The sequence below is a fragment of the Zonotrichia leucophrys genome, chromosome 3 (genome assembly GCF_028769735.1).
Source record: "Zonotrichia leucophrys gambelii isolate GWCS_2022_RI chromosome 3, RI_Zleu_2.0, whole genome shotgun sequence".
Taxonomy (NCBI): Eukaryota; Metazoa; Chordata; class Aves; order Passeriformes; family Passerellidae; genus Zonotrichia; species Zonotrichia leucophrys.
In genome coordinates, this window is record NC_088172.1 from 17,814,776 (window position 1) to 17,826,237 (window position 11,462).

The window sequence follows — 11,462 nt, forward strand, 5'->3', positions numbered from 1 at the left end:
AAAATTTAAACTCAATACAATTGAAAACATTAAAACAGCATTTAGAAATAACAGTTTGTCATCCAATCATGTAAACATCAGTTCTGATTACCTGCAAATATACAGTAAGGATCCCTGCAAAAAAAAATTTAGCAACACTCTATGTAGTCTCAAATAAGCATCTACCTTCCATGAAATAGGCATTAGAAGCCACAGAAGACAGACAGATGTGGAAATTACAAAGCTCAGGTTAGATGTTAGTGAGCAACATGAGAAACAGCCTCACTTTTCCCCTGAGACTGTTCCAAAATCTACAGCTAAAAGGAGAGTTATTCTGTCATACAATCAACACTCATGTTAAATGGTAATAAATTGTAGTCACTTCAACTTACATGACTGCTAGAAAAATTTCACTTTATTGCCCTTTGCCTTTTCATCCCAAGTTACACACCCTCCATCCACCATGGTAAAAGCTGTTGGGTTGGATACCTCCTCTCCATTTCTTCATTTCTATCTAATTTTCCTGCTTCTTTGTGTTCCCTGTCACCTTCAACACTACCATTTAGCCTCTATTAGCCCTTCCACTTTAACTTGCAATACTCCTCTGTACAGACTGATTATGAGAATTCCAGATTTACATGATCTAAACACAAAAATCTATCATCACCATAATTTTTGCAAAACAACATCGTGCTTGACAGTTTTTTGCCTTTGCCACTTCTCACATCCATACAGACGTATTTACTCATTCATTATGGAACACGAAGAATCTAAGCTTTCTGAACCCATGCACTCAAGGATAGGAGCTGCACTATGGGTTTTCAGCGCTCATGAAAAGCAGATACCTGCTGAGATGGTGCTGCCAAGGCAGTAAGGCTGAAGCAACCTGATCACTTCAGATCTGAGCACACAGAGAAAGCTCTTTTCATCAAAATGACTGAAGTCCTACTGCAATGCAACAAATGTGAAAATGTGCAGAAAGTGACAGAAAACTACCAATATTTAAAGATGTGAACAGGAAAATAATGGGAGACATAGATGAATTCACGATGTCCAGGATAAAGAGCCCTGTTAACCTGAATGATCCCAATCTCACCAACAGCAGGGTTTCAGGCCTCATTAGTACTTGTCTTGAGGTCATCTAGAAATTCTAGATGCCCCAACCATGAGACAAGAGCATCACAATCAAACACTCGATGAATATGAGTCCAAAGAAGCCATACAAAATTTGCTTAGCAACACTACTACTAATACACTATCAGATGGAAATGAAGTTGCATACAGGTGCTTAGGAATTTGATTTAAACACTGAAACTAGAATGAATGTGTCTGGGAGATATTACCAACATCAATTAAACCCTAAAAATCATCTCCCATAAAACTGATAGATGTCTTTGAATGTAAAACAGCAAAAAAGGGAAGAAGACTGATGGCATACCATTACTTTTGGTAACTTGTTCACACTAAAAAACTAAAACTCAGGTGAACAAGAACACATCCTGATAAAGCACACAAAGAAATGAGCCAAGCACTTGCAGTTTTTTTTACTGTGCATTAACTTCCTGTGCATGGTTGCATGGAATAGAAAAGAATTACCTTGCAGTTCCTGAATAAACAAACACACAAGCAGTGATGGCACAGCAGATGACACACTGATGACCCTCATTCCTGCTTACTCTAGGTTGCTATTTCTGAGAAACCATGGCTCAAAAGACAGACAAACAAAAGCCACAACTAACAGAGATCAAGAACTTGCTGAGAAGAAAAACACAGAATAAAGAATCATTAGTCTGTTTTTGTTGTGCTCAAAGGCTTAGGCTATCAAATCTGTCTCATTAGACACAAAGTAATGCTTATGGCCACAATCAGGAGAAAGAGATAATGGACATGAGCAATCCAACAATACTGTTATTTAACAGAGCCAAGTCCAGAGAAGTATAAGGAAATTGACAGAAACCAGTAACCCACAAAATTAACAACTGATGTTAAATACTGACAAATGCCAAATAATGCATATTGATGATTACTGAGGATTAAACCAACTGAGATGTCTCACCAGGTTCTAAATATAGTCATCAGTGTCTTCCATTCCACAAGCAGCTGCCACCCAAAAATGTAAGATGATGTGGAAATGTGGGACAGAAAACACAGGAGTTGCAACTATTAAGTAAATCATGGTACAGTGCCAGTTTAAATAACACACTGAGTAGCACGTGTTGTGTTTTGAAAACATAACTTTACATCACCACAGAGAGGGATATGAAAGGAGTGAAAACTAGAAAATATTGGAGAAAAAAAAATAACTGGAGGCTGGAACTGCTTGCATTATAAAGAAAAGAAGAACTTGAGAAAACTGAAAAGACAGATGTTTGTTTACTTTATCTACTACCAGGCAGCAGAGGAAACATTCACCTGAAGTCAGTATGACAGCTAACACACAATCAACAATGTGCATCTAGATGACACTGAATTCACTGCCACTATATGCCAGTAGACTAGATACTGAGTAACAACCAAGATAGCGCGTTATGGGCAAGAATATCCCAGCAGACAGCAACCACTGACCAACCCTGAAACACAAGGGTGACACTGGAGTGTTACACTTTAACTCATTTTCCAGCTAAAAAACTCAGGAGCACATTGGGGACTGGAGGGGCACTGTCAGTCAGCCGAATGACAAACTGACACAGATAAGACTTCAGAGCATTCAGGAAAAGAGAATAAAACATGGAAGAGGCTGCACAGAGAACTGGTATCACAACATTGGTCAGGGTGGAGGGGATCACAGGGGGTCATCTGGTCCAATCTCCCTGCTCAAGAAGAGTCACAGCACACTGCACAGGACTGCATCCAGATGGCTCTTGAGTATCTCCAGGAAGGGAGACTCAACAATCTCTCAGGGCAATCTGTTCCAGCTCAGTCACCTGCACAGTAAAGAAGCTATTCCTCATGTTAGGTAACCATCAGCTTCTGCCCCTTGCCTCTCGTCCTACTGCTCGGCATCACTGAGAAGAGCCTGGTTCCGTCTTCCTGACACCCCTCCTTTAGATATTTATACACATTAATGAGATACCCTCTCAGTCACCTCTTCTCGAGGCTGAACAAGCTGAGTTCTCTTAGCTTTTCCTCCTAAGAAAAATGCTCCAAGCCTCTCGTCAACTTAGTTGCTGCAGTACAGCACCTTCTGCATGCCTGGCTGTCACATCTCTCATCGGATGTGACAGACAGGAAAAGTTTCAGCCCGAAACTGAAGCAGAGCAAAGCGAAAGCCCAGCACTGCAGCTCCAGGGGGCAAGAGAGGGCCCGTACCCCCGCACCTCGGGGTGAGCCCGGCGCCACTCCGTGTCACACGGGGCACAGGCCGAAGGGAGGGCGGCCCGGCGGCGAAGGCAAAGCGCTGCTTTAAGGAGAACAGCCACCCAGCGGGAGTCAGTCCGGGACAAACACCGGCCTGGAGCTCGGGGTAGAACACTGCACAGCTGGAGCCCCGGGACAAAGAGCTCCGGCCAGGACAGACGGACAGAGTGCGAGAGACCGCGGCGGTCCCCGGCAATGAGAAGCGGGACGGGCGGGCAGCGGAGCGCCGCAGGGGAGGGGGCCGGGGCCGCTGCCGCCCCACGGCCGGGCAGGGCCGGACTGGGCCGGGCGCTCACCTGCCACGGGCTGTCCCCTCCTGGGGCAGTGGAGCCAGCGCGGCGGGATCTTGTTGTAGGACATGGCGGGGCCCGGGCGGCCCCGGGGGGGGAGGGAGGGAGGCGGGGAGGGGGCGCGGGGTGCGGGCGGCCCCGGGGCGCTCAGCGGCCCCTCGCCCGCGGCGCCTCCATTCAGACCCGGCTCCGCCTCGGCCGCCGCCGCACACGGAGCGCCGGGAGCCGCTTCCGCTTCCGGGGCTCCGGGACGGGGGTGGTGCCCGGCCGGGAAGAGGGCAGCGTAACCCGGGGCTCCTCAGCCTGGGAAGCGGGGTCGGCTCGGCGGGGAGGTGGTCACCAACTGCTACAGGCTCCTCCTCTTTGTGCAGAGAGGGGCACAAAGCTGGAGCGCAAGTTCTGTAAGAAGCGCCTGACGGAGCTGGGCGTTTTTAGCATGCAGAAAATGAGGCTCAGGGGGGACCTTATCGCTCCCTATAGCTGGCTGAGGGAAGGCTGCAGCCAGCTGGGGTTCGGCCTCTTCTCTCAGGCAACCAGCAGTGGAACAAGAAAACAGTCATAAGCTGCACCAGGGGAGGTTTAGGCTGGACATGAGAAGGAATTTCTTCACAAAGATGCTTAGGTATAGGAATGGGCTGCCCATGGAGGTGGTGTTTAAGGAAAGACTGGACGTGGCACTTGGTGCCATGGTGTTTGGTCATAGGACGGACTCGATCTCAGAGGACTTTTACAACCCAGTTGATTCTGAGTGAGCACCTTCGAGCCACTACAGGAAAGTGACAGGACCTCAGCTGTGGGCATCATTTGTCCAGGCACAGGAGCAGGCAGCAAAGGCTGCTGCAAATACAGAGTGTACACAGGACCGGGGAAGCCTGAGCGGGTGCTTCACAGAGAATGTAATCCATGACTACTGCAGTAGCTGGCTGCATCAGGTTTGGGAAACGGCCTGAGCTGAAAACAGCTGGAGGCTTGGACAGACATAATTCCTCAGCTTTTACTTTTTGCCAGATGTTCCCTTATAGCCAGAAGTGGATGTGGAAGTAGGTGGATCCTTCTAGTAGTGCAGCTTGTTCTAATCAGGATGTAACAGGCTTGCTAGTGTGGTAGAGATACCTCCGTCCTGGGCCTTCTGTTTCTTTTGTTAAAAAACACACCCAGAAAGATGGCATGCAGAGAAAAACAAAAACTTTGTTTCCATACAGAATGCCAGTGGAAATTCTCGGTAGGTTTTGAGAGGTCTATTACCTGGACTCAGTTGAAGAACTTTAGCCCTGAACTCTTTGTTGATGTGAAGGGAATATTTAAGGTGTGGCCTGGTTTAACTCCTGCAGCAACTAAGCCCACACAGCCACTTACTCTCTACTGCCTGTAGCAGGATGGGGGAGAGAACCAGAAGGGTAAAAGTGAGAAAGATCAGGGGTTGAAATAAATATAATGAAAAATTATATATGTTTACTAATTCCCGTTGGCAGACGTGTTTAGCCATTTCCAGAAAGATGGGCTTCGTCATTCGCAACGGTGACTTGGGAAGAAAAACATCATAACTCCAAATGTCCCCTCTTTCTCCCATGTTTTTATTGCTGAGAACATTATATGGTGTGGGATATCCCTTTGGTCAGTTGGGGTCAGCTGTACCAGCTGTTCCAGCTTTGTGCCCTGACAGTTTCCTATGCACCCCCAGCCTGCTCACTGTCAGGGCAGCATGAGAAGCAGAAAAGGTCTTGATGCTGTCCAGACCTATTCAGCATTAGCTAAAGCATCCCAATGTTTCCAATACTGTTTTGTTCACAAATGCAAAATGCAGCACCCTACAAGCTACTACTTTGAAAATTAACCATCTCAGAGATGCCTGAAAGATAGTCTGGAAATAAATCCCCATAGACTGATGTTTATAGAGCAGGTATTTGTTTATTGCAGCACTGGTGGTGAGCGGGATATCTCCACCTAACTCACCCACCCTTGTCTGTGCTGTGGTATATTTATACAGTAAGTGTTGCTTAGTATCACTATGGCACTACAACATCATCACATACGTGCCAGAACTAATTTACATAGTATGATTTCATGGTTATTAGATGGTTCTTTTGCACTGTGCTTGCATCTCCTCAACTTGGGGGTTGTCAGGGGTCTTTGATGAAGGTCTTCTTGCATCTGAACTTTTCAATTTTGTCTTCAGAGAATGCACAGTTATGGTGTTTCTTGGTCTGTCAGGTCTTAACCGGCCTAAAATCTTTGTCTTGTGGCTAATTGGCTTTGCACTTGCAAATTTCTCATTAGTACTGTATTTATCCATCTCTACAGCTATCCACCTGGCAAGTTTTTTCTTCTCTTTTTGTCGATTCAAAATTAAGCAACTAACTAACCATATACTAGCCCTTACATTGTGTAAAAAGTTATGATTTGGGTTATATAAGTATCAGGTTATATAGATATATAAAAAGTCATGATTTAGCTTAGACTGATATCAGGTTATATCAATATATCAGGTTACATTGATATGCAGAAAGTTATGATTTAGCTTATACTGATATCTTATAACTCACATTATATAAACACCTTGTAACTGATCTAAGTTACATCGGCATCATCAGCCAAAACCTGTACAGATGGCTTCAGTGAAGCATTAGGAAACAACAGCAATATCTTATTTTTGTACCTAATTTTCCAGTTACTTACATTTCAGTACTGTTCTGTCTGCACTTTCTGTTTTGCCATAAGCCAGGTGTGCTGCCTTTGCAAGTCAGTAGGTGCCACAGCTTGCAGAATTAACCAGAGTTGTGTGTACAGATATAATAGGAAGCCCTTAGGTTCTAATGTTTAAGGTTTTAATGTGAATACATTAAAACAATGAAAATAATTTTATCCATCTAGAATGTATTACAAATTTCATTACACATTTGCCTCCTGCATTTTATAACTGGATTTTATTAGACATAGTTTCTTCCCTAGAATATCCTCTCAGAGTAATTGAGGTATTCAGTTAGGTAGTTTGCATAACTGAGTCATTAGGTTCTTCTACTGTGTTAGAAGTTTCTAAATTTTGTCTTCTAAGGCTTTTGTCATCATCAGATACTAATCTTCTCATCCTAGCTAAAATTGAAAGTATTGCTACAGAAAAAGACTAATCATATTATTTTCCCTAACTGCTAAATGCACTTCCATTACAATGTTACCTTATGCTGTCTGAAAGAATTCCCTTTACAGAACAAGCAACAAGTCAGACACTAGGTGGTGCCGAAGACTGGCTGGAAAAGAAAGTGAACCAAGTGCAAGGCATGCTCAGAAAGAGTGAGAAGCAAAGAGCAGCAGCAAGATACTCGGTATCTGTTCCAGTAAATTGAGAACAACCTGCAGTAATGACAGCAGTATGGCAAAATTAGGAGCTAAATCATTTGGAGAGGGGAAGATTAGTACAAAAAGATATCATGAATGAGCAGTAATCTCATTACCTAGATTTAAGATTCTGATATGCTTTTGAACAAGTGTAAGAACTGCAGATCAGAAATATCATGTTTTATATATATAATACATAGTTGAAATGGGAGGGTATATTTCATTTAGCAATGCACAAGGCAAGCAATTGTTTACAGCTGATGTTATGTGTTGTATCCATATATATGGACTTTGCCACATTAGACATTTTGAAGCTATTTATGCAGTCATCTGGTGGTGTTTGCATGTGACATCAAACACTCTTTGTGAACAGGCATGTCCTGCTTGCCTTTATACCAACAGTTAATCTGATTCTTCTGGTGTAGCAGCAGAGGAATCCAAGTCCCTCATGTCTTCCTATGATGTTCCAAAGCTGACATGGCTGTGTCTGTACAAGAACTGTGAGGGTGGCCAGAGTGGTCAGTTCAAGGACTGCTTTGAAAAAACAACTGCAAAGTGTTAATAGTCAATTATATAATACTCCTCTTTACTGCATGTCAATTTTCTTTTTATCTTAGAGGTACTTAGATGGTTGTACTCTTTCTGCTCACCAATTTTAATCCTTTTCCTGATAGAGCAGACACTACAATAATGAAGAAATTTTCCCAGAATGCAGCTCATCCTCTGTACCATGGGTATCACTGCTGTGGTTTCAGCTCAGCCATGTTGGTTTAGGTAGCAGGGAGCTGAGGTTTTTTTCTTCCTTGACTTTAAACCATTAAAAGAATACCACACAGGAACCACACAGACACATTTTAACTCTTTTTCCTAATTACATACTGGACATTTTCCCAAATTGTTGCTGGTGAATAATTTCACACTTTTAATGTAATAAATTATGTAGCAATTTATAATAATAAAAAATGTAAGTTACCTGTTCACAGAAAAGGAATAAATTAGGTACTTCTCCTGACAGAGCACATGGTATTGTCCTCTTTTATAGTGAAAGAGGTCAATGATCCTATTACTTCTCTGCTTCAGTATAGCATAATTTTCCATGTGCTCATAAAGAAATAATGAATGCAATAAGAAAAACAACCCTTGGGATGCTGTATGAAACACTTCTGACTCTATCTAGTAAATACATTTCTTGAAAAAAAAACAAGCAAAACCCCCCCAACAAACAGATTAATAGCTGAACTGAGATTGCAAAAGGATTTAATTAAGGGAAAGTAACTGTGAAAGAGGCTAACTGTATGCAAACATGATTCATATAATATTATTTTTCCACTTTGTGGTGTAGGTGTTTACTTGGAAGGAGACTCAATGCAATAAGCTCATAAGTACATGGAACATAGAAAAATATGGTCTTTATTTACTAATTCAATTATGATGCTGGACAGCATCAATTGATATATTCCTTGCTTATTGGTTTTAATGTTCATGGCAAACTGACTTAAGGGAACAGTGTTCCTTTTTGACTGATTTCATCATGCGTGAATCTTTTATTGGGATGGGTGAGTACTGGTGAATAAATATTTTAACTTTGTTACTGTAGTTGTATTTTATTCCAATAGTACTTACATTCTAATGGTATCATAAGAAAAAAAACCCAACTGAAAATAGTAAAATTAAAGCACAGTTTTAGATTTCAGTGGAAGTTAATATTATGATTGCTTGTGGTTATATTCTCTAATACATATATAGGCTTCTAAATTTAAAAATGTATGAGTATGCACTGACTCTTAAAAATCAAAAGAAAATTCTAGGAATACAACATTTTAAATTGATTCCTATTTGTTTGCTGTCAACAAATATTTAAGAACCTAACTTCTGATACAAATTATGTTTTCAGGTTTGAAAATGAAAGTAAGACTTAAAAAGAAAGTTATTTTATTCCTTATGTGTATACAATATGAAAAAGGGATGTTGAAACAAAGTTTTGAGTGCCACAATATATTTGAGAAAATAAAATGTTATTGACAGTGTTGTTTCTACAGAGAGCTTTGACAGAAAGTCAACAAAATTACCAGTCTTTAGTCTTTGTGACATTAGGGGGCATCACAACCTCACAGACTGAGAATGATGTAAGTTACAGTACAGCTGCATTTCCTGTCCAAAGTAAACAGGGAACAGCATAAAATAGCAAAATCAACTCCTGGAATCATTCCCTAGTGCAAGGTCATGATACAGTTATTAATAAAATTTCAAACTGAAACAACCCAGACATTCAGTAGAATATAAACTACACCCTCCTTTTCCTAAGAGTAATAAAATTAACAGACTAATGGATGCCATATATGCAGCCTCCTCTCAAGTCTATTTAAATCTTGAAGCTTCCTTTCAGCCAAAGCCTCTAAGGTATCACAGTGTTGGTTCAATCAGTGGAGTGAATCTCTGGGCAGGGAGCACAGAGTGAACTTGGAACAGAGCTGCTTTAAAGCCAGGTCCCTGGACTGGGTATCATGCTTGGGGTGATCACCATAAGCTATCAGTCTACACCACCAAACACGTGTGTGCTGCACTGATGACATGTAAACATCACACTGCAAGGGGGGACATTGCCAGTCTTAGATGAGACGTGCAGATGTGGCAGATGATTTACTTGGTAGATGATTTACTTAGCAGATCTATCCAGGAAGAAAGTGTCTATGCAGAGTGTTGGTGTGCTTGAAGAGAGACACCAGCTGTGACTTCATGCACTGATTTGCAGGCCTGAAAAACAAGATGCCTTGCTATTGATCCTCTGCAGCTGAAATGATAGTGTTTGATGTATCAGAGATAAGAAGTTGGACAACAAGCTGATAAGCAAGATGCCTGTCATTCCTGGAAGACTAACACTGGTCTCCCTAGTGTTCTTAGACTTTGACCTAGGCAACTGAGGCCTTACTTGCATCAGCTCTGAAGGATGATTTTCAATGGAAATCCATACTGTAAAAAATACCCACGTGTAACATTGAATCTACTGCATAAAATGAATCATATGATAGCAGGGTGCTTTAAGTACGGATGAAGTAATCAAACAATTAAAATGTCACGATGGCAAATGACTTGTAGTAGGGCAAAGTATGGCATGATATATGAGAAACTCATCTAATTTAATTAAGTGGAAAGTATGACTCATAGTCTTTGGAGCTGGGCTGGGGAGTGACTGGATTCCACAAAGTAGAGCAGTGTTCTGATGCTACACTGTCTAGTTTCTCTACTGCCAGAATATGGACACCTTAGTAAAAAGCTTGCCCTGACTGGAGGCTGTGGTTAAAACTGATGGAGTAACTGCAGTCCTGGCTAGTGCAGGAGGCAGACTGGGGCAGAAATAGCTGTTAGAGAGTTATCACTTCTCTACAGCCTGAAATAGCAAAGAGAGTGGCACTGTTTCAGCCTATAAACCTGCATACATGATGATTAAGATCTGGGTTACTATACTAGCAGAAATCTTTCTCACATGATCAGTCACACAAAGAAAATATTATTACCCATAGGCACTCTCTCAGACTTTCTGCATCATAATTTTGTACCTATAGATATTTATGCTATGATTTTGTATGTGAATATATATATATAGCCTGTGAAGAATAATACATGTAGGAGCTATAATAAAGTACCTGAGAAAAAAAAAACAGACCTGATTTTATTTATAAGACCTTATTATACAAAATATGTGTAACATACTGTACAAAAGCAAATGAAGACCACAGTCTTTCTTTTGAGGTTCTTGAAGTCCTGAAAATACCCCAAGAAACTGGCCAAGGGCAAAGGAAAGGAATACAGACTAAAGCAGAGGGATCAGCCTGACAGCCCCACAAGCTTTTTAAAAATCAAATCTGAATGTATATATTCAATACAAATTAAGTTATGGTAATATATATGTATGGTTATATATATATTCAGATGCTCAAACGTTGTTCTTGTTAGTTTCACTTTCTGTTGGGGAACAAGCTGTACAAGAACACATGCTACTCTTTCCCAAAAAAGCCTCACTCCAAAGTAGAGAGAGGGAGGCATATCCTACATCTGCAGCACCACTGATCTAGAGAACTTTAAGAATAAACTGGCAAATGTCATTTTAAATAATGATGTTAAATAGGTTGTAAATTGTTGTCATCCAAGCATTACTTAGAGAAAGGGAAAAAAATTTTTGTTTGGAGTATGTCTGTAACTTCCTATGCTCCCTTCACATTCTCACCACTTTAGGCTTCACGGAACAATGATATTTTGTAATGGACATGATGGAATAGACTTGTCCTCAAAGAACACAGTGCCTGTGGTCCATTGCTATTCAAACAGCTACAGCTGGAGTCAATGCCACATCTTTCCACTGCTGGTTTTACCTACTTCAACTAGGTTAAGATTAATGAAAAAAAAAACCTTTGTCATCCTTATCCTCAAACCTTCACTCAGTGTGGAAAATGTCCTTGTCCAGATGGACTTTTAAGGAATTTCTCAGAGAGATTAAGTTCCCCC

At 41.5% G+C, this 11,462-nt stretch overlaps 1 protein-coding gene across 1 annotated transcript in view; it reads right to left on the reverse strand.

Moving 5' to 3' along the window:
* Positions 1–3,782, reverse strand: part of RNGTT (RNA guanylyltransferase and 5'-phosphatase) — a 170,675-nt gene extending 166,893 nt beyond the window's left edge. The window contains exon 1 of the mRNA XM_064707516.1: positions 3,633–3,782. Coding sequence (XP_064563586.1) covers positions 3,633–3,696 — 64 coding nt within the window. The 5' untranslated portion in view covers positions 3,697–3,782. The remainder of the gene's footprint in view (positions 1–3,632) is intronic.
* Positions 3,783–11,462: the final 7,680 nt, after the last annotated feature.